We start from the raw sequence: 25183 nt of genomic DNA on the forward strand, positions 1-25183 counted from the left end.
TTTGACTGAATATTTTAAGTTTAAACATTCCAGACTCGTTCCAGATAATTTTTTTATTTTTAAATATCCCAGACAGTCAGAAATAAAGTGTACCGTGTAGTTTTAGTTACACTGAAATGTTCATCTAAAATTTTGAGACAGAAAAATGTCAATTCCAGAATCATTTCCTTGCACTCAAGTGGTTTCAAACTTTTGTGCGCTTTTTTTGTTGTTATATATGGTAGAATATTACTAACACGTAGCCACTGACATGCATAGAAGGTTGAGTCACTTGTTCATTAAATTAACTTTGTTTATTTCATAAAAACTAGGGCTTGGTATCCGTTTGCACACTCTCATTTTGATTTGATTCTTCTCTAGTTTTAATTTCCAGTTTCTTATTTCATTCAGTAAATCTAATTCATATGATATTGATGGTTCTAAAAATCAACATACTGTAAAAAGTTATATGATCAATTAGTCATAAAAACATGTTTTTAGTTAATTGTAACTTATTAAAGTAATCATGTTCCAACTTAATTTTATGAGTTATGCAAGCTGTTTTAAGTCAGTTCAATATAATATAAGTTCAAATTACTCATAAGGTTAACTTGATTCAGCTTAAAAATTTAAGCCAATAAGTATTTTTTACAGTGCAGTGAACGTTAGTTTACAAATGTTGAAGTAATTAAAAGAAAATCTGATCCACTGAGCTGTAAAGTAGAATCTTTATTATTTAAAATCCTTTTATTAGAATGTGGGGTTTTAATAATGTCCAAGAATATATGGAGAAAAAGAAAAAAAAATTTAAGAATTGATCTTAAATCAAACATGTAAAAAAAAAAAAAAAAACATGAATCATTTTTATCAAAAGTTTGATACATTGGTAGATTGCCAACATATTTGATGCGTTTTAAAACTTTATTTAGCTTGTTTGTTTTTTTACTAAATGAGTGACTTAATAAAATGTCAGCATGCATCCTTAAAAAACAATTATAATGGTATAATAGATGATACACGTCACACAGTCCTACTGTATATGATTGAAACTTTCTAAATATAAGTACTGTTAAACATTTAAGTTAAATGCAAAATTAAAAGACTAAGTCTTACCAACTTGTACCTCTTACTCCATTCTTCAAATGATAAAGTAGTTGAAAATGTATAACAATAAATTCATGTAAATGTAGTTTTGCATACTTTTAATTGTATCAATAAATATCAATAAATGCATTTATATTCATAATTAGTTCGGCAAATGATTGTTTATTCCAATTATTTTAAAATTATTTTAAAAAGATCATTAAAAAGTTTAATTCCTATTTGAAGAATTATTTTGTGCAGTTATGCAGCAAAATGCTGTCAAATTAAGTTTTTATATTCTCATGGAGGAAACTCTCAAACTGTTTTACTACATGCTTACACTGTAAAAAATAAATGCGTAAAATGTACGGTAAAAAACAATGGCAGCTGTGTTTGCCAGTATTTCACAGTTAAAAATACAGTACAAACCGTAAAAGTAATTTCTCATTTTTACAGTAAAATACCGCATTTCATTGATTTATAGAGATAACGTGTCTGTATTTTGAATTACCAACATCTACATATCTTTTGTTACACAGATAGACACCTTAACACAGCCATATTCAGGTGGTGATGAGGAAGTTACATAATGAACCAATGCTCATCATAAACAACTTTTCCAACAAGAAGAAAAGTGTATCAGTTTATAGAAGGTGCTCAGTGTCATTCACACAGCTACTAAACATTAGTATGGTAATGTGCATAAAATTAAAGTCATGAAATAAACATTGTTTATCAACATTAGATGTAACATAAATCTCTAATGTACATAACTGATGGAGAAACAACTAAAAAGACCCATATTAATGTCAACAAAAAGCATAAAAAGTGATGTGTTATGCAGGGAATTATGGGAAAGTCAATTTACAGTTATTTGCCGTATATATTAAGAAAACATACTCTAAACTAGGTTACGGATTTTTACTGTAACATTTTTAGTTTTTTTTTACAGTTGAAATCATGGCCATTTTTTACAGTGTACATTTTATATTTCTTTTCTCCTCTGTCTTTTCTCTCCCTTTTTTATAATCTTGTAGTGTTCGCTGTGATTATTTTGAAGGATGGGAGAGCCCCGGTGCTACATAAACACATTTTGATGTGTTTCCCATTTCGCTTGTGTAATCCTTTCAGTATATATGTCTGTATATCACACGCGTTTCCTCATCATTTGAATAAAATCCATCTCCTTATAGCACAGAAATTCATTTGGACTGCAGAAGTCATAAATTTTGGCCTTTGCACTGATGAGGGTCTTAGGACCTAAATTTTGGCACTGGTCATATGATTATTCTTGGAAGGAAGCGGCCCACAGGAGCTGTCATCTTCATTTAAGTTTATAGCAGCATAAACTTTATGTATTTCATAGTTATATCCATGTGATAGTAATAACTCCTGCTCTGGAATTCAGCTGTTTTCTTTTCATGTAAATCCTTTCAAGTTAGGCACACTATTATATATATAAAATATGAAATAATGGACAGATTGATCCCTGAGGAGATGTTAATTTCTCATATCTTGATTGTAATCACTTTTGTGTTTTTTTTTATTTTTGGTGACAGTAGGTGACAGTAAGCAGAACAGTGAGGCGGTGACGGAGTATCTGGAGAGCAGGAAGAAGTACGAGGACATGAGGAAGCAGAAATTAAAGAAGGGCTCTGGACGAGAGGCTCAGGTGGGTTATAGTTTGGCTTCTGCTTTTATAATGGGAAGATTTTTATAAGAGCTATTTCATGTCAGCTCAAACTAAGTCACAGACTACCTCTTATGGGTTGACATCAGCTTTGTTTGCATCCAAGCATGCTAATCAGGCTTATACATAAAACTGATATATTGCATAAAACATTGGCGAATACAGCACCGCTTCCATCCAGTGAGCCGAAGAGAACAAAATCGTCACTTCCTGACAAACTGGTAACAAATGTCAAAAAGTTAAATGGAATTTGCTGGTTAGGAGAAGCCACTTTGGACCTTTTTTCTTATATAATAAGAAGGTAAAGATGGTTTTGGGATATTTGAGACGCTCTTTGGGAGTGCAGCCGCTTAAAGCCCGGTTTATACTTGACGTGTTCACTAGTTCGCTTGAGTGCGCACGGCGATTGTGACGTCATCGATGTGTTTGCGGCGGTTCGCTTTTGGTGCGCCATGATTTCGGCTGGTGGACCGCTTGATTTTTTTTTTTTTTTTTTTTTTGAGACAAAGTGAACAGTTCACGCGGTGCTGTGTTTTATTTGAGTTGAATATGAAACACTTTGAAGAGATTTTGTCTGAAACAGTACAACTGTACAGGGGCAGGGGCGTAGGGGACATTTTGAAAGTGAGGGGGACAGCTGTATGAGATTCAAATGTTTACGTTCATATAATTATTAATCACCTGTTTCTAAATGGTCTGTCTCTAAAAGTGAGGGGGACGTATCCCTCCCGTCTCCCCCGGTTGCTACGCCCCTGATCATAGAGATAACCAGATGACCAATAATTCTTGGATAGAAATTGCAACAGTCTTGGGAAAGAAAGAAAGTTTTTGTTAAAAAGTTTGGAAAAACCTGAGGGTTTATGCCATGGCAAAAGTGGAGAACCATTTAAAGGTTTTACACTGATGTATATATCACAATTTTGAATTTAAAGCAATTTAATAGTTACAAAACTATAATTAAGAAACCAATTATTTCTTTGATAACAGAAAAAGAAGAAAGGTGAACACGTCAAGTATAAAATCCTTGTCCGTTTTGTAAGGTGCGCGTGCAGTCAGAGGAGGTCCACGACGTGGCACCAGGTGAAAGTATAAATCAGGCTTGAGACAGTTCTAGAGGTAATACTGAACCACTTTGATGATGGACTTGGACTTTAGAATGACCAAAACAATATTTCAGATATTTCAAAATGTGATAATTTCTCTGGTTTATCCATTAATGCCACCCCACGACACCCATTTTTGTTATCACATGATCTGTTAAAACAAAATCACACAAGGTTTTAGATTCATTAAATGTGGTTCCACCATCCATCATCGAATAAAAGGTTTCTCCTCTTAGTTGTGTGCATTTTCAACATTTTATGTGCATTTGCCTTTTCATTACGCATTTTTTATAAATGCTTACAATGCCTACAAATAGCTATTGAAGCAATGGTGAATTCAATAAGCACATTTCTGCTATCGCATTTACTTAGATTCCAAACCTGTTAGACCTTTTCATCCGTAAACTTATAAGGTTAAATCAAATTCAGAACATGTATTTATAATATTTCCCAATACCCAGTGAGCTATTAACTGACCTTATATTATAAGACAATAACATAAAGCACATAAAATAATGTTAGACGATTGGAATAAATGGGGAAATTTACACAAACATCAAGCGATGTCATAAGCCAAAGTCCAAAGACATGTGGAATAGGTGAATTGGCTAAGCTAAATTGTTCGTTGTGTATGTGTGTGAATGAGGGCTCTATTTTGACAATCCATGCGCAAAGTGCAAAGCGCAGGGCGCAAACGCATTAAGGGCGTGCCAGAATCCACTTTGGCTAATATAAGGACGGAAAAATCCGCTTTGCGCCATGGCGCGTGGTCTAAAAGGGTTGAGCTTATTTTCTTAATGAGTTATAGGTGTGTTTTGAGAATAAACCAATCAGAGTCTCATCTCCCATTCTCAAGAGTCAGTTGCGTCGTGCCATAGCGCGTTTGCTATTTAAATGACGGACTTTGTAAGTGTAAAAACTGAGCCCTTTACTAGAGAGAAAACAGTTAAATAGAGCATCTACAGCGCGAGAATGAGAGATGAACCTCCTCATTGCCTACTTCCGCTTTCACTCTCGTGGATAGGGAAACTTCTTGTACGCACAGACATCCATTAGCCTATAAATAATTAATTTAGTTTGTTAATCGCAAAGATTGGTTTCAAAACTATTTCTAAATTAAGTTTTAATTTCCTGCAAATTAATAAATGAACAATAATAAAGAAGTGTGATACACATGCTAATACACATGCTGTGCCCCATATGGTCTAAAACCTGACAGGTGGGCAAATCTAAGCTTGCTTTTAATAAAACAAATATAAATATGCATATAATAAATAATACTGCTAATAATAATAACTTTATACAAAAGCAAATTGTCATGAATGAACTGAAAAAGCCCCCGAGATGAAGAAGGCATGGAAGTATGGTTTTAATATTTATGTAGGCTAGAAAATAATGTGTTTTGTAATATTTTAATCCTTTATATTTATATCCTACAGTATATATATCCTTATTATATCCTATAATTATCCTTAATATTTTAACTCTTTTTTTTTTTTCATATGTAAAGATATTTGCGTATTGCTGTACATCCTGTTTGTATTAAGCAATGTGTTAGCGAGACGCACAACTAACGCGCTATGGGCAGGACTTTAGACCGGCTTTGTTCTGGTCTATAGAACAGTCTATTATAGTTTCTCAAAATAGCAACGCGCCAGCAATGCGCCTCAACGCGCCTTCTTTTTTAGACCAGAACGCCTCTGGGTGCACATATGAGCGCAAATGCATTTGGTATTTAAACAGCGTGACGCAAAACGTCAAAATGACTCTTGCGCCAAGCAGAAACTAGCAAACAACAATTGTATCGCGCCTTGCGCCACATTGCGCCGGGTGTATGATAGGGCCCTGAGTGTGTTTGGACGTTTCCCATTGATTGGTTGCAGCTGGAAGGGCATCCGCTGCGTAAAACATATGCTGGATAAGTTGGCGGTATATTCCGCTGTGGCGACCCCCGAGTAATAAAGACACTAAGCCAAAAAGAAAATGAATGAATAAAGACTGTGCTGTTTGCATTTTCTGACAGGTTTTCACTAGGTCACAATTTCCCAATGATCAGTTTGTGCACTCCTTGGGGAAATAATGAATAATTTCAGATAAAGTGACAATCAAATATAGATTTCAGATAGAATTAGACCAAAGGAGATCTGTAATGTGCATTGAGGTGAAATATTTGGGATGTGAACGTGCCTCAGAGTTAAGTAAACTAATTTAAAGTTAATAGCCTCCAGCTACAGGTCACAAAATTAAAGACTTTTAAAAAATAGCACAGTATGAGGCATTTTAACACTTTTTCTAAGTTGATATGAAAATGGACTTTTGTGCAATTGATATTTTGTATGAAATTCAGCTTTTCTGTGTGCATTATTAAATCAATTTCATGAATCAGCAATCTTATTTTCAGTTTAAAGAAAAAATCACTAATTAAAATAATGTCAAATGAATAACATTTTTTGTAATAAAGAACAACATACTACTGTATTACTTGTGAAAAAGTAGAGATGTTTTTCTTGTGAATTGTTGCACAATTTGCAAGTTTAGTTGCGGGTCTGACCACAGGCTGCCAGTCATTTATCTGTAGTACACTCAATTGAATTATTGATTAAAAAGATTTGACTCAAGAATGAATCAAATGTCTCTACGTCTCAAGACATGCCAACAGTAGCTGGTGAGCATGTCAGATAGCATTCAGTAAGTGAAAATTAAATAAGAATCTGCTTTTTTTCAATGGAGTGAATCTAGGTGGAAACCGAAACATTATTGGGCTCCACTAAGTTTCATTGTTGAGACACTGAAATATATATATTTTTTTCAGAATAGTTTATTTGTGACCATGGACCCCCCAAAAATCACGTCATACATGTGAATCTTTTTAGAATTAAGATGTATACATAAATGGAAATCTGAATAAATAAGCTTTTCATGTATACCTTGCTAGGATAGGACAAATATTTGGCCAAGGTATAACTGTTTGAAAATCTCAAATCTGAGGGTTATAAAGTAGTTTAAATGAGACTATTGCCACAAACATACCAGTGCAACAAAAGACTGAGGGTGCTTTCACACCTGTAGATTGATTGTTTTGTTCAGAAACAGTTGTTACATTGTTGCTCTTTGTTTTTGGCGTGATTCGCTTTTACCTGGCAACGTTTCTAAACAGACCAAAATAATTAAAACAAGTCACATGCGAGTAAACTGTCCTCACATTGGTCAGAGTTTTAGGGTTTATTTTTCAGAGTTCCACAGATTTCACTCAGCTGTCATATGTTGTTATTTTAATTAATGATGATGAGAAATGAGACATTATAAGGGAAAAGGTGCACTTTAATTTTGATTGGTGATGCCCACAGCCATCGTCAACAAATATAAATCAGAGGCAAGACTTTCTCATACATAGTCTCATTTCAGTTGTAAAAATCTTTCTATCGTATCAGTCTTTCTATTGGCCATCATTTTTTGTAACATTTAGTTATTTTGAAATAAGACATTTAATATCTTTGTTTTCCTTATTAATTATGAGCTTAAAAAAACGCTAGAATTCTGCATTTTAGGCTTACATTTGTAGAGAGAAAGATTAACCGAGACTGCAGTCAAATCATGAAGCAGATCAATGTTGATCTTTCTTTTGAGGTGTCGAAATGAACAAAACAATAGGCCTAATACAAAATATTATAAGATTAAAATATGGAAAAAAATATCAAATAGTAATTTTGTCAATTTTCCTAACGGATAAACAGCTCTCGTTAATAGTTCAGCATGCTTTCACTTTCATATTTGACATGAAACCCACATTTACTGGTAGGAAAGATGAAGTCCCGCCCTACTAATAATTCTCATTCATATAGGAGTATATATGGCTATTACATATCCATAATGCATCATGATATAGCCTGGTTCGTCAGTTCGTTGGATCGTTTTGCTTTCTCACTACAATTGATCCGGTCCAGAGGCTGTTTCAATCGAGCCAAGACCATCTCATTCAGGCGATCTCGTGCCGATTGTTTTGGTGCGGATCAGAGCATGGTTGTGCTGTTCACATATGGCAAACTGAGCTAACGGGCTAAAAGTGCCAGGTTCTGAAAAAAAAACGTCTAGGTGTGAAAGTACCCTAATTTTGCAGCCCAGGGTCACTTTTTGTGTTAACTGGAACCCAGCATAAAGTATAGAGCTGTGAATCCAAAATCATGTGTAAATGTGTGTGATAATAGTTCAGTAAAAACTAGGAAAGTATAAATATACTAAACACTACCCAGACTTACATGTACATCATCTCTAAAAAGGTTTATTCACAACATTTTGGTTGCTCAAAATGCACACAAAATAAATACTGTTTTATAAAACTAATCAAGTCAAGCTGATGATAGTTCGCTATGAAAATATTATACATCCGGAAAGTATTCATAGCGCTTCACTTTTTCCACATTTTTTAATGTTACAGCCTTATTCCAAAATGGATAAAATTCATTTATTTCCTCAAAATTCCACACACAACACCCCATAATGACAATGTGAAAAAAGATTTTTTGAATTTTTGCAAATTTATTAAAATAAAAAACCTGAAAAATCACATGTACAGAAGTATTCACAGCCTTTGCCATGAAGCTCTAAAATGAGTCAAAGCACAAACCAAGCATGAAGACAAAGGAATTGTCTGTAGACCTCCAAGACAGGATTGTCTCGAGGCACAAGGCTGGGGAAGGTTACAGAAACATTTCTGCTGCTCTGAAGGTTCCAATGAGCACAGTGGCAACCATCATCTGTAAGTGGAAGATGTTTGGAACCACCAGTACTCTTCCTAGAGCTGGCCGGCCATCTAAGCAGAGTGATCAGGGGAGATGTGAGTCAGGAAGGTGATCAATAACCCGATGGTTTCTCTGTCTGAGCTCCAGCATTCTTCTATGGAGAGAAGGACAATCATCTGTGCAGTAATCCACCAATCAAGCCTGTATGATGGAGTGGCCAGACAGAAAAAATTGCCAAAAGGCATCTGAAGGACTCTCAGACCATAAGAAAATAAATTCTCTTGTCTGATGAGACTGAAATTGAACTCTTTGGAGCCAGGAGGTACATTTGGAGAAAACCAGGTAGCGCTCATCACCAGGCTAATACCATCCCTACAGTAAAGCATGGTGGTGGCAGCATCATGCTCTGGGGGTGTTTTTCAGCAGCAGGAACTGGAAGACTAGTCAGGATAGAGGGAAAGATGAATGCAGCAATGTACAGAGACATCCTGAATCAAAACCTGCTTCAGAGTGCTCTTGACCTCAGACTAGGGAGACGGTTCATCTTCCAGCAGGACAATGACCCAAAGCACACCACCAAAATATCAATGGAGTGGCTTCACAACAACTCCTTGAGTCCTTGAGTGGCCCAGCCAGAGGCCAGACTTAAATCCTATTGATCTAGATCTCTGGAGAGATCTGAAAATGGCTGTACACCATCGCTTCGCATCCAACCTGATAGAGCTTGAGAGGTACTGCAAAGAGGAATGGACAAAAATCCCCAAAACACAGGTGTGCCAAGCTTGTGGCATCATATTCAAAATCACTTGAGGCTGTAATTGTGTAGAATTTTGAGGAAATAAATTAATTTGATCAATTTTGGAATAAGGCTGTAACATAAAAAATTGCAAAAAGTAAAGCACTATGAATACTTTCCGAGTGCACTGTAAAATTAGTCTGAAAAGACCTAAATAAAAATAACTCTCTTTCTCTTGCCTCTTCAGACACTTGCCCTTCTAGAAAGCTTCAAATCCAAACTATCATCTGCAATATCGGAGACTCCTAGTGCTCCAGAGGAAGATGTGGAGGAACTAGCCGAGGATGATGATAAGGGCTGGTGAGTGGCTTTCATTCTGCTCTGTATGCTGCATTTAAATCCCTAATAGAGCCACAGTTGTCTGTGATCAAATGCATTCTCAATAACGCGTGCCTCATTGGATGTCCCCATGCACAGCTACTGTTTCGCATTAAGCTATTTATTTGGACTAACATAGCGAAACGTTCATACCTCTCTGCACATCAGGCGCAGCTGCTCGTCTTAAGTGTGCCTAAACCACCGCTCGCTCTCCAGCCAAGTAATGCGTTTGGCTGTGGAGCACGCTGACACCATTAGAACAGTATGCGGTGTTTGTTTTTGCTGTGCTGCAATAGCCTCTTGTGGAGAAGTAGTTTTCTCAGCTGACTTAACTGAGTAAATAACTGCCTCGGCAGACGGAATGCCCAGATGGAAGGTGTCACACCCACCGTACGCCAGACAGGGCACGTCAACCTGCAGTCAGACGCGTGCTGTCTTTTTCACAGACGCTCATTATGGGTGCCAGCAGAATCAGCGCTCGGCGATAAACCATTGTCGGAATTTTCCAAAACACTAGCATATGTTTTGGTTATGCGCGTGCTGGTGTCCCTGATGGACTTTTTAAAGTGATTTTCTTGGTCAACGGGTTTCATATTTTTTGATTGACTTTCCAAAACAAGCTGTGATGGTTAGTAGGATCCAAAACCAGCACTAAACATCAGCATAATTAATGATCATCCCCAGATAGTAAATTTGAACTGGAAATAATTGACTTCTGGTGGCTTTTTCTCTTTTGTGTGTGCTATTTTTCCTTAATATTAAATACGATTTTGGGGCCAAACTTTGGTGGTGATTTATAAAGTTCTACCAGCACATTGAGAGTGACAAATAAAAAAAAAAACATATTTAAGCTATGCAAAACGAATACCCATGGCTCCTGATGATACATTGAGGCTTATAGAAGCTGAATATCATTAACAACATTATTACCGTTTAATGCACAGCTTCTGCAAACAGTACTGAGTAAGGCTGCACGATATTGGGAAAATCTGACATTGCGATGTTTTGTTTTTCTGCTTGTTTTCCTGCAATAGGAATACAATTTCACCACATGGCTTAAATAGCTATTTGGTAAGAATTCAGGTAAAGAAATTGAATAATCAAATGTAAAATAGGACAGTATAGTCTTCATAGTATATATAATTCAATAAAAAAAAATTTATTCAATTTATAAATGGTACAAATCCTTGTGTATGAATGCCTTAAACTCTTAACATGCTCATACAGTCACATGACTTAAAAACACATGTAAATGATAAACTTTTGCTCGAATTTTTTTATTTTTTATTTTTAGGGTAAAAATCTTCAATGACTCCATAAATGTTCTGAACTGCGGCTCCTGGTGAACTGTAATCCCATTTCAACATTGCAGGTCCAGCAATGTGACTATTGTGATTGCACACATTGTGATATTGATGCTAAACATTGATGCTAAATGATATATTGTGCAGCGCTAGTCCTCCTGAGCACATTTACGCCAGTCTGGAGAGTGAAATTTCTATTGCATAATGACATTTAAGGGTGGGTGTATAATGACTTTTTAATGTATAATAACTCGAAGCCTGTGCCTGAATGTGCTTACTAAGGCTGTGGATTAAAGGTATAATAATGTAATAATTATTGACTTGTAAAAACCCTTGATTGTTTTCTGAGTGTCTGTTTTCTGTGATTTCCAGTATAATTTTAACAGCTTTATTTCATTGTAAATTCCAAATATAGATGACTTACAGTTGAAGTCAGAATTATTAGCCCCCCTGATTTATTAGCCGTCGTTTATTTTTTTCCCCAATTTCTGTTTAACGGAGAGAAGATTTTTTTCTAAATACATTACACATTTCTAAATATAATAGTTTTAATAACTCATTTCTAATAACTAAATTATTTTATCTTTGCCATGATGACAGTAAATAATATTTGACTAGATATTTTTCAAGTGACATTTAAAGGCTTAACTAGGTTAATTAGGTTATCTAGGCAGGTTAGGGTAATTAGACAAGTTATTGTATAATGATGGTTTGTTCTGTAGAAAAAAAATATAGCTTAGGGGGCTAATAATTTTGACCTTAAAATGGTGTTTACAAAATCAAAAAACCTCTTTTATTCTAGCTGAAATAAAACAAATAAGACTTTCTCCAGAATTATTATTATCAGACATACTGTGAAAATTTTCTTGCTCTGTTAAACATGATTTAGAAAACATTTTAAAATAAATATTAAATATTTAAAAAAGAAAAAAAAAAAATCAAAGAGGGGCTAATAATTATGCTTATAACTATAATTATGGAAATAAAATGGCAAAAAGATTTTAAGATGAGCAAGACTGGCTGAAGTGTAAACTGATGAAACCTAAGCCAACCATATGAAAATCATGCTCTCGAGTCTAAAATCTCATATCATGATGGCAATTATAGTATGGACTATCTCCACGCTCTTTACGTCAGTATTACGTCACCTATTACTACGGCTGTTTTGTGAAGTATATGATGAGTTGGGTATGTGATGCCTGTTTCAGCCACATTGCCACTAGGCTTCTCATCCTGTGTGCATTTTGTTAAAAAGTGACACCTAGGATTCTAATGGTGTAAAATTAGCTTGTTGCAATTAATTGCTGAAGCTTTTATCACAATATAAGGTATTATAACCATATTGACCTATAGGTATAATAGCCAATAAATACTTAGTGTATTATTTTATTATATATACATGTTCAAATGTTTTTAAAAATGTAATCGCAAAAGTGCAATAAGTAACACTTCAAATGTGTTACATTGTGTACAATAAAAATAATAAATAAATAAATAAATGTGTACAATGAAGTCTCACTAGTAAACATAAAAGAAATCAGCAGTGAGAAATAGCCATATTATAGTTAGTTATTAAAGGGGTGGTCCACTACAATATCATATTTAAATTTTAGTTGATGTGTAATGTAGCTGTGTGAACATAAACAGCACCACTGAATGTAGTACGCTAATAGTTCAATGCAAAGGGAGACATTGGCTTTTACAGAGTTAGCTTAGCAAAGCCTACAGCGAACAAAGTTTGAGGACTACAAAAATACATCCGGGCTAGTGAGATCACAAGGGCTTCCGGTTATGTGCGTTCATCTCACGCACACACTCTGCACAGCGAAGGGGCGTGGCCAGAGGCGCTGTAATGTTAATGTAGTGAAAGCTAAAATGCCATCCAAATGCTGCTATTTCCACAGAGCTTGTTCTGTTTCTGTATTTTATTCCGAAGGACATGACACAAAGACAGAAGTGCTTACAATTTAATTTCATTATGTTCCAGAGAATTATAAAAAAGATATAGCTGTAGCATTTGACAAAGGAGAACTTTCAGAATCTCTCCCAGTTCAGTGCTGGATTCGGCTAAAAACTCCTCCAACAGACGAAGCTGTTGGTTGTGAGCCACAACCTGCAAGTATTTTTATTTGTTAAAATTGATCAACTACAGGCACAGTTTCTAGCGTTAACGGTATGTTGTAGCGAGGATGTAAACAATTGGAAATGCTGTTTGGCACCCCTAACAATTTAGCTACAAATTGATAATTATCAGTCAAACCGCTGTAAACAGCCACAATCTAACAGCTAACAGCTGCTCTGACTGGACTGTTTACACAGCGCAAAAGTGCACCCTTGTAGGGGAGTGACGTGGAGCCAATCCAAGAATCACAGCACATTATGTTAGCTGACCAATCAGAGACTCTTGAGGGTGGGACTTGCAGAGGAACTAGAAAATATGACATTAGTTTTCATGTTAGCTGAGTAGCTGTATGTAACCAAATTAGGACATATGAAAAAAATAACAATTCACTTTTCTACAAGTGAAGCATCAGCACACATTGCTTTGCATCTTATAAACACAACCAAGCCTTAAAAATACACTCTGGAGCACCCCTTTAAACTTAATAAAAATTACAACTGAACTTTTAGTTATTAACTTTATTACTATTAACTTGTTTCAGTAGTTAATAAAATAAAAAGATTTTTGATTTCAATTAGTTATTATAGCATTAACATAACCTCAGATTAATAAATGCTTTTGTAGTTTTCATCATGAGTTTAGTCAAATTAACTAATCTTACGAAACAAAACCTTACTATATAGAGTTAACGAACAAAAGGCATGTAATTACAGTATTTTTAACATTGTCATCCAGATTAACGTGAAAGTGTTTGAAAATAATTCATCTATTAAGTCTACAAGTGTTTGGTGGTGTGATGAATATTCTTAAAACAAATATTCAAAAGTTGAAATAATAAATGATTATATTGTATTTTTACGTGTCAGCTTTATCTATATTTTACATGTTTATTATTACGACATATTAAATTATAGAGTATTGGCAAAAGTCTACTTACACGGCTTACCACTACTGTTTGTACACAATCTCTGACTACTACACTGAAAAAAATTATTCAAAGATGATTCCTTGGATTTACTAAATTTTTTTACACTAAGTGGTTGTAAACAATTAATTTGAGTTGAATTTAAACAAACAAATCAAGTTACATATTATTAAATTTAGTTTGATTGTTTAAATTCAACACAAATAAATAGTTTGCAACGGTTTTGCAGACATCATTTTTTAGTGACTACTAGCATTATTGCATGTTGTGAGCTTTAACAATGGCCTCAGTTGTCTGTATGTTACTGGAGACCTTTCAATCCTACAGCATACTACGAGATTATGAAGACAGAAATGAAATAATTACCATGTCACAGCCGTGCTGGATCACTAAATCACACACACCACTCACTGTGCAAATATTAAGTCTGTTGGGTTTTATTTTTGCTCTTTGTTAAATATGAAGACTAAACACAGCTTAGATTTTCTTTTTGGCATCGTCTAGATTATTATTATTTTTTGTCCTGATCTGATGGGAACATTTCCATATTGGGTCGAGGGTGTAATTGACAGCTGAGTTCTTTGGCCAGAATAACATTTATGATGCTTCAAAATGAATCAGGCTCCAGGGAGCATCAATCTTAATGCTGTATGCGGGAACACAAAATTATGGCCCTGATTGTGCGCTTAAGCACACAAATAGAATATCAATTAGAGACATTTGGGTTTGATTCTGTTTTTGCTATAATCTTTCTAGCATATGTGATGAAGACGCATGTGTTTGTAAGTACGGCCTCCGAGATGGCGGTAGGTACTTAAAAACTGATTTCGCTCCTTCACGTTTACAGCTTTCTTTTTGAAAGATGTGTTTTTCTGTTTAATGAACGCTCAACATGATTGGACGTTACCGTGATTCATAGATATGCTTTATTTCTAAATCCCTGCCATGACCAATGCGTCACACGGTGCTTCTAGTTTTTCCGAGGATTACGGGAAGCAGGCTGGTAAATCATTCTGCTTTTTCGGTCTCAGTTCAAACGTATAGCCTCAGCGGTTTGCTTTTTTGGGTCCTGCGCTAAGGTATGCCCAATCCATAGATACAGTTCATTACAAACCCGGGGTCGTTTTCCATTGGAAGCTTTTGAAACGACTCTGCGGGTTGGATGCAGTGCGTCTTTGCTGTAATGACATTTTGCACGTTCGCATAAAAGACCGTAAATCACAATCAAACATAAAGAATGCGGTCAAGCGCATGCCTCTGCGGAGAGTAATGGCTTTGAGCTTGATTAATTATCAGTCTTAATGGTGTGCGAGTCTGTGCCGCAGCCGCAGTGGTGATGTGCTGAGGATAAAGTGAAGATCTGTCAGACTGTCGTCCTCCCTCTTCACGCCACAAGCCACCGAAGGGAAATGAATCGACACGGTGTGTTTTTCTCTCGTGTTCACTTTTTATCAAAGACCCAGATCCCTAAGCTAAATATATCCACTGAAACGCTCCAACAAATACCATATGTGAGCGCAAAAGAGCCGGCTGACTTCAGGCTCCTACGTGTTTACTATCACTTACTTCATCCTCAGCATAGACTATCATTACTGTCTCAGGACCCCCACGATGCAGGGACGTCTCAGGCTTGACTCGGGGGAGCAGGAGGCCCCGGAGGCCCCCAGTGCTACAAAAACAGCAGTGGGAAGTCTGTACCACTTTCTGAACGCCTGGTGCACCCCACGAACGGAACATGGGTTACAACAGGTCAGACACTGGAAGTCAAGTCTGGGCCAGATTGTAAACTATTCCATCTGTGTCTGCGTCTACAAAAAGCCCTTTTTGCCCAGGAGCCCAGGCCTCCGCTGCTGCTTCCCCCTCTTTCACGAAAGCGAAAGAAAAATAAATTCAGGAAGAGGCTTCCGAGGGCTTCGGCATCATGGCGGGAGCCCCTCCCTGATAAGAGCCCCAATCAAACGGTGGGATTTTTGCGCGAGCCATAACTCTAGGCGAGGAGTCCGACGGGCTGTCATCACCGAGACTGCTAGACAAATTATCAGAGTCGGCTGCCTTACGCGACGGGAGTCCTGCGGCTCTGCCAGAGTATAGCCATGACATTCTAGATGAGCTGTCACATCTCCTACGGACTTCAAATGGACGCAAGCACACACACACACACACACACACACACACACACACTTGGTTGAACACTTAAAAATGGGCTCACATGCACTCGCAGACTTTATGCGTCTCTTTGGCTGAATCCAGGGGTTCTGCGATGGCTCAAAAACAGCAGCATGGCAGATTACTTACCAATGAGAGGGCTCATAATTTTTAGAGAGCGAACTGTTTTCATTCTCACTTCCATCATGCATTCGACTTGACTCGGACAACTAGCTCAATTTAAAAGTCTTCCTTCAGCTCCTAAAGTTACTTCCTGACACGGTACTGTACAACCACCAGAATTGCACTGTATTGAATGACGGCTAGGAGTTGTTGAATTATTGAAAGTCTCGTCACGTCTTGTTCTTTCAAACCAGCCTTGGGCTTTGTGTTTTGTACAGTACCTGCACCGCAGATTTAGATTGTTGAAGGATAAAGTCTTTCCAGAAAACCTGACCTTCACCAGAATAGCTCAAACAGGTGTGGAATGTCAGTTCCTTTAGTGTCTTTTTTTAGTTTAGATGAGACCCTAGAGAGCCATCCAGTCATGTCCATGATGTATAACAATGACCTGCTTCACCCATCTTGATGTTTCTTTGAGGTTCTCTCCATGTCTCGATGCAGACAGTTCCTCCACAACCATCATCTCAGTTTGAAATGTAGAGCAGAGGGAAGACGTGTGCATCTGTACCTCATCCTAGACCTACAACAAAAACATAGCCCTAAATATGAACTCGAACAGGATAAAAGTTCAGCATCATTCCAGATTTGTGTACTCAAAAATAGCAGCTTCAAATGGAGGGTTTGACAGTCATGCCCAGTGTTGGGCAGTAACGTGTTACTAGTAAAGCTTTAATGTAACGACATTCATTTTGATAATAACTAATACTGTAATGCATTACTTTTTAAATATATTAACTCCATTACCGTTACAATATGATGCGTTTGTCAGTTACTTTGTTAATTAATAAATTTTGGCTGCAGTTTAGCCTATATCTTCCTGTTTACAGTGGCGACGCATTGTGGGATTGGTGGATGCCAACCAACCACAAGAAGAGGCATTGTGTATGAGGCATTTGTATGACTGGACAAATGTAAAGCGAAAGCAGAGAGAGCGGGTGCGCACGAGAGGCCAATTATGCTCATGAGAGAGACTGAATCTGCGCGAGGTAGGCTGATTGTACACGCCCGAGAGACAGAAAGACTAATAACATTACTATTATTAATTACTGTTACTAATACTGCTACTTATGCTTGTTGTTTCAAATAAATAAGCACACATTTGTTATCTGTATAACAGCTGTATAACAGCTGACATACCACATTTACTTTGTGGTTAGTTTGAAAATTGCTCATAGATTTCATTTTTGAGCAGCTGTTATGTTTTTGTTTTGTTTAAAATGTATAAAATTTATGGTTGTCTATAATAGCAGTTTTTTTTGGTGCTGAGTTTCCCCAAATTGATTCAGAATGATTATTCAGATTACTTACATTTATTCAGTTCATAAAGGTTTTGTGTTTGTTGTATATTGTCGCTATTTTCATACTCAAGCTGTGAAAGAACATGTTTAAGGGTTAAATACAACAACTTTTATGATGCTGAAGCAGTGGCGGTTGTAGACCAGAGTAACTAGGGGTGCCAGGCTGGGGCCACTTGTACTTTTAGGGTGCACACTTTAACATACGTCACAAACTACTTGAACAATTATTTAAAGTTTTTTTTTTTTATGCATCACTCTTCACTCTGCAGTCTTCATAAACAAGCTATTTAAATAACTTAAACTCAAAATAATCATGTTAATTTATTTGAGAAGTAGCTTTGTATTGTAGGAGGATAACACATTTTTAACATTCAAGTTCATCAAGGCACATTTTTGCACCTGTAAACTTAACAGATACAGTTGAAGTCAATGTTTTACCCTCCTGTTAATTTAATATAATGTTTCCCAAGTGATCTTTAACAAACCAAGGAAATTTTCCAGTATTTCTTATAAAACAAAAATAATTCTTCTGGAGTCATAATAAGTCTTATTGCTTATAGTTTGTCTTGAATAAAATCAGTTTTTTATTATTAAACAAGTTTAAGGTCTCTATTATTAGCCTTCTTAAGAAATATTTACTGTATATTTTTTAATTGTGTAAACAACAAACCAGTTATACAATAACTTGACCTATTATTCTAACTTTCCTAGTTAACATAACCTAATTAGGTCTTTAAATTACACTTTAAACTTGCGAAATAACTAGGAAAATATTATGCACTCACTGTCACCATGGGAAAGACAAACAAGTAGTTCTTAGAAATTAGTTAGTTAAACTATTGTTTTAAACCGTGTTTAAAAAAAATATCACGACTGAAAACAAAAATGAAGGCAAAACTAAACGAGTTGAATATTACTTTTACATGAGCGTGACTGAAAATTTAATTTGATCAATGTGTTACATCTGTTTTCCATTACTTGCCGACTGTTTGTAACTTCAAGACTGCGTTTCCTAACATAAAACTTTGTACTAATATTGTATTGTATTAATAATAGCCTATGCATAGCCGAGGACTTGCTATATTGAAAGTTTTAAAATCACTATTGAAAACAAAAGTTTAATATAATCAACAGTGGACATTTTAATAGTGTTTCACAACATGAACGTGACTGAAGTTGAATTTTTTTTATTACCTACCAATTTGGGGCTTAACTTCTGACGAATGTGGGAAACTGATGCGTGCAGCAGCGTCACTGACAAAAGTCAAGGGAAAGTAGAAAGAGCGAGTGCGCATGACCGAGATCTCAGTCATATGTCCGTCTACTACAGATGGCTGATCTCGCTTCTCCATGGCGTTTTAGTTGTCACAAAAATAGTGTCGAAATTTAGGGGGGCCAAGCTTGTTGACTCGGGGGCACCTTTTTGAATGAAGTAACTAGTAACTGTAACTAGTTACTATTTTTCTGTTACTACCTGGTCATGCCATAGAAAGAGCTATTTTTCCACCCAAGAACCTTTCAGTAGATAATTTTCTTGTGAAGAACATTTGAATAAAAATCAAGTTAAAATTATTTCTATATTTTGAAGAATTATTAAACATGCTTTTGTTTACACTGTGAAATGTAATTCAAACTCAAAACAACATTGGGCCCCATTAACTTTTGCCAAAAGTTAAGTCAGAGAACTTCAAATATGGAAAAAATAGATGGATTTGAAATGACAGTAGAGTGATAAAAGAATATTTTAAAATATATATATTTGTATGGACATCTGAAATCCTAGCTGTTAGTAAAGGAGCTCGAAATGACAGCTGTGATTCAGTGTTCAGAAACCTGTTGGCTTAGTGTAAACTGTGTCTTGGATTGGGCTGCAGTCTTCAGGAGTCCTCAGGAAGTGACTTTAGCCAGCTGTGAGCGCTTCTCTCTGATGCTGGCACTCAGGAATGTTTAGTGGAATGTTATTCTGCCTGCCAATCACCTCTCCAACCTTGAAGAGAGAGAAAGAGAAAAAGCTTTACTGAAGAAATTCAGTGTAGTTGAGCATCTGTGCTGTGTTATTGAGACCCCCTGCTAGGGCATGGCATCAGTGTAAAGGCAGGAGCTGAAGATCAATCCATCACTTAACACACATTTAGTCTAAAGCAAAGTCCCTGATATGCTTAAAGCAAAATCGAAGAGCCACTAGTGCCACTTCTGTGGCATTGTTTTTAACCAAGTCAGGCTAAATAAGTTTGGAGTTTATCACTATCTGGCAAGCACCTTTGCACTACCATTGGTCCCCCAACAACAAAATATTTATCTCAGGATATTTTTCTGGTTACTTTCACACCATCACTATAGGAACTATGAAGTGATGGAGAACACTGATTAAAGCAGAGTTTTTTTTAGGTGTGTGTTGTGGATTTTTAACAAAGATGTGGACATATGAGTTATGCAATCAAATCAAAAAGGAGGGTGAAAGTTACTTATGACAATTTTTAGTGCTGCATAAAAAGTACTCGGTGCCTCAAAGTTGATGGGTAAATGCAGCTTACATTAGCTTTCTGAACATTTTTCTTTTTTTAACAGTTTCAAAAAAACTGTGCCAGTATTTTGTATGAGATGCACTTACAGTACTGATAGTCTTTAAGGTCCAAGTCAAGTCTGAAGTATTTAAAGTGGAGTTTTAGTCAAGTCTGACGTCTTTAAGGTGGAGTCTAACTCAAGCAAGAAGTCTTTGAGGTGCAGCCTTAGTCAGTCTAAAGTCTTTAAAGTGGATTCCAAGTCAAGTCTGAAGTATTTAAAGTAGAGTCCAAGTCAAGTCTGAAGTCTTTGAGGCTTTTTTAAAAGGACATTGGAGATTTACAGACAGGAAAGTATGGGGAGCAGAGAGAGGGGAAAGGCCGACAAAGAACCTCGAGCCGGGAATCGAACTGGGTCACCGTGAGCACTTTGGTACCATGTGTCGACGCGCTAACCACTAGGCTATTGGTGCCGACAACAAGAAGCATCTTGAAGGGGGCGTGGCATGTCAGATACTAAAGAGCATTTGATTGGTCGGAAGAGTTGATGAGAAACTGAAGCATTAGGTGAAATCAGATGAAAACTTCTCATTCGTTTAGACGGAAGTGACAAACTGTAAGATTTGGATGTTTATATCTTTTTAATGTGATTTTTGTAACAGTTTTGAGGCTACAGCCTCATCACCATGCAGCCCAAGACTGGTTACTCACTGAAGCTATGCCGGGCTGAGCCCGGTCAATACCTGGATGGGAGACCACATGGGAAAACTACTGTTGGAATTGGTGTTAGTGAGGCCAACAAAGGGTGCTCAACCTGTGGTCTGTGTAAGTCCTAATGCCTCAATAAAGTGAAGGAGGTCACCATACTGTCAGTGGGCGCCTTCTTTCGGGTGAGACGTTAAACCGAAGTCCTGACTCTCTGTGGTCATTAAAAATCCCAATGGCGCTTTCTCGTAAAGAGTAGTGGTGTAAACCAGCTGTCATGGCCAATTCCCTCCATTGGCCCTTACCCATCATGGCCTCCCAATCATCCCCATTTACCGAATTGGCTCTATCTCTGTCCCTACACTCCACCTATAGCTGGTGTGTGGTGAGCGCACTGGCGCCGTTGTCCTGTGGCTGCCGTCACATCATCCAGGTGAATGCTGCACACTAGTGGTGGTATGGAGAGACCCCCCTCATGGTTGTGAAGTACTTTGGGTGTATGGCCATACACAATAAATGTGCTATATAAATACACATTACATTACATTAGATTATAAATATTCTTATGACTAACATACTAACATAGATTATCACCTATAAACAGTATTTTGGCATTAAGGGTTACAATAACTAACTTAAGTATTATTAAGCATTAAAAATTAGTTTTAATAATAATTATTCATAAGTTGTGAGGCAAACATCGGAAGTTTATTCAAGTTTGAATTTTTGAATGAAATAAATCTCATGTTTATTTTTAACTTAAGCACTTTTATATTTTTATTATTAGTTCTGTTAAGCTTTTTAATGATATTCCCCCCTCTTGGAACCGCTCACAATGGGAGTGATTGAAATAAATTTTGTTCTTGGATGTGCTCTTCCTTTAAAGAGCCTGTTTGTGGACTCATCAGAGCTGAACGTCTCCTCTGATCTGATTTGTTCCACTGGGAAATTCCCACCTCTTGTAACTCTTGTGATTTGGATGATTTAGTGGCCTTGCTGTTCTTTTGAACTGAACTCCGTTTCCCCTTGTGATTTAGGATGGCCCACGTTCTGCACTTTGATGAACAAAGCAGAAAGGTAAAAGATGCCAACATGCAGGACGAAGACACGTTCGAGATCTATGATCCACGCAACCCCGTCAACAAGAGGAGACGCGAGGAGAGCAAAAAACTCCTGAAGGACAAGAAGGCCAGGAGGTGAGACTGCAGATACACGTTCTGCCCGTCTCATTTCTAGACCAGAAGAATCCAATTAATCTGTGCTGAAATGAGAGATCATACACACAGTTCTTTTATTAAAGACTCATTTACATTTGGTATGATACTTAGAGATACTTGTAAAACTGGCAATCATTTAGTGTTTTTTATAAGACAGACAACAATCTGCTTTTTCCTTCTTGCGTCATCATTTAAAATGTTGTTACATTGTGAACAAACAGTCTCTCAAAATGAGTGTACATTTACAACATAGTAATAAAAGTCCTTATTTCTAAAAATTTTAAGTGTTGTTCACTTTGTGCCCTTACTGTTTTATTGATATGATAGATAGATAGGTAGGTAGACAGACAGACAGACAGACAGACAGACAGACAGACAGACAGACAGACAGACAGACAGACAGACAGACAGACAGACAGACAGATAGACAGACTGATTGAATTGGCCATAAAGCTGCATTGACAAGATAATTCAATAAAATTAACATCAGTCCTAAAGTCAAAGTAACACACAGAGCTGATGCCAATACAAATAGAGTAATGGAGGCCATTAGCTGTTTAAAGTACAATAAAAACAAATGCATAACCAACTTTTGAGCAAAGCAAAATAAATCTCTCGCACACTTTCTGATAATAGGAGTATTGTAGTTTAATAGCCATGATTGGTTATGATTAGGGGTGTGAAAGTACTGTCAAAAATCATTTTGAAATTTGCCAGTAAATCAGCAAGTTTATTAAAAGTTTTTTTTTAACCCGCTTACGAGAAATCTGCTTATTTCCTGTATTGCATTTTTGTTAAGTGTCTCTAAATGAATTCTATTACGTTTTTATTAGGGCTGTGCATAACTGAAGATAGATATAGTCGATAGTTGACAGCATGCTAAATAATGTGATATTTGATATGTGATATGATTTTTTTTAAATAAATATTATGTTTTATATTATTCCAGGGAAAAGGAAGCATCACTACATTTCTAATATTGAGCAACAGTGCTTTAGTTTAGCATAAAACAAAATTTTGGCATTTGAACAGAGATAACAAAAAATATATAAAATAAATATTACCTTATATTAACTTTGCTCCAAGGGGTTTAGTTTTATCAAGCTAAAAACATCAAGAACAATCAACAGAAATACAATTCTGTCATCATTTGTTACAAACCTGTTTGAGTTTCTGGATGGAAACAAGATATTCTGAATTACAAAACCTTGAGAAAAAAGCAGCCAATGACATCAATAGAAGGAACAAAAATACTATGGGAGTTATTGGGTGCTTTTTCAAAGAATTCTTCAAAATATCGTGTTTTGTGTTCAATAAAATAATTTCGTGCGTTTTTAGATTCACTTGAGTGAGAGAAATTTTTTGAGTGAACTATACCTGTAATATGTCTTGATTGCTTGGTCATTTTACAGAATCCATTAAGTTACTTTTGTAATAAATCACACATTTATTGCAAAACAATTGCGATATGTATATTGCAAAATCCACATTTGCTATTTTTCTTGATAATTTCGATATATTGCACTGCCCTCATTTTATCATGATAATAAAAGTCACACTATCAGGCCGCACAGATCAGCTATTCCTAAAATTGCCTTGGACATCAATCACTGCACTACTGATGCCAGTACAGAGAAAATAAGGTGGCCTTTAGCTGATGTAAAAATACTCAGTTATTTATGGACACACATAAGCTAAAAAAAAAAAAGCAAAATAAACCTTCTTACACTGTCTAATAATGGGTTTCTAGTTTAATAGACATGATTATTGGGCTGTGATTGGTTTTGATTAGAGGTACGAAAATACATTGAAGAGTTCATTTTAGCGACATAGTAGCGACAACTGATGCAACGTCTGGGATTCTTCACTGTGTGTTTAATTTGCATCTTTAAATGACCCCCGAAGCCTTAATCTTCTCCATGTGGGTTTAAAATACAGCATTCTTTACGAAATTCAAATGGGTCTGAAATATTTTGTGGTCTGTGTCTACTCGAACGTATGATCTGGTCTGTGCTCTCGGGGCTGATGCAAAACCACACTTCATTCACCCCATTGGAAAGCATATTTACACTGTCTGAATCATTTATCCGCTATATAGTGCACATTCACCATATAGAAAATGGTATTTGTGTGAATCAAAGCTGTAGCATGTATTTATAGTGTAGACACAGGATGCTTCAGTTTTGGGCGCACATTTGATTAGACTGAAACAAATCTGATGACAAGAATAGAGTGATGTCATTGATATTGTTAATCTGTATTGCTGGAAATTAGAGACTAAAGGCCCCAGTAAACTTCAAATAAAAATCAAAAAAGGACTGAAATGATGTGATTTTTAACAAAATCCATCCAAAATGAAGTTCTTTTTGAATTTGTTTCAGCAGATCGGAACAGCCCTCCAAAGCTGTTTTGGTTCTAAACACCTTTGAGCATACCATTAGTCTGCGTCGACTAGGCAAAATAGGCTGTATTCTGGAATTCTGCCTTCTTAGACCTGCTTTATATCCACAGAGTTCAGAATTAGACAGGAGAAAAATATCCAGTACAACAAAAACAAGACTGCAACATGAATACACCGGAGGGTCGACTAGCAGTGCTGGTACTACACCTGTACTATCACTCGCGGAAAGACCTGGAGGATTTTACACACCAGTTGAAAAGCACAGAAACTCTAATGTTCTAAGAGTTTAGAGTTTTAAACATTGTTCCATTTGGTGTCTGTCAAAAGCAAATATAAAGCAATGTGACGTGCCACTGTGACGCTTCTTGGGGAGAAGTGTTCTGCTCTCTCAACCGTCTTTGTTGTTGTGTTTAGCAGTACACTTAAGCACCAAGACACATCTAAAGCCCCGCCTCCTGCAGCGTGGTGGTGTCGAAGTGTTGGAAAACTGTATATTAGATATAATATACGTATATAATTCATAGATTTTTGCCCTAAAATTAAGAATGAAGAATGAAGAAGAACTTTGTTTGAAGTGTTGGGGAGGTTACTTTGGAAATGTAATAGTTTACAGATTACAAATTACCCTATTTAAAATGTAATATTTGAAAGTGGTGTACCTTTTCAATTACTTT

At 36.3% G+C, this 25183-nt stretch overlaps 1 protein-coding gene across 2 annotated transcripts in view; it reads left to right on the forward strand.

The window, feature by feature from the left end:
• Nucleotides 1–22378, forward strand: part of cwc27 (CWC27 spliceosome associated cyclophilin) — an 83180-nt gene extending 60802 nt beyond the window's left edge. Inside the window, exons 12-14 of one of the 2 annotated variants that reach the window (XM_056466751.1) lie at nt 2625–2734; nt 9578–9690; nt 21929–22378. In XM_056466751.1, the coding sequence (XP_056322726.1) occupies nt 2625–2734; nt 9578–9690; nt 21929–22091 (386 nt within the window). In that variant the 3' untranslated portion in view covers nt 22092–22378. Of the gene's footprint in view, nt 1–2621; nt 2735–9577; nt 9691–21928 lie in introns of both variants that reach the window. The other variant, XM_056466750.1, reaches the window with a different exon arrangement.
• Nucleotides 22379–25183: the final 2805 nt, after the last annotated feature.

This window comes from Danio aesculapii, chromosome 10 (assembly GCF_903798145.1).
Source record: "Danio aesculapii chromosome 10, fDanAes4.1, whole genome shotgun sequence".
Classification (NCBI taxonomy): domain Eukaryota; kingdom Metazoa; phylum Chordata; class Actinopteri; order Cypriniformes; family Danionidae; genus Danio; species Danio aesculapii.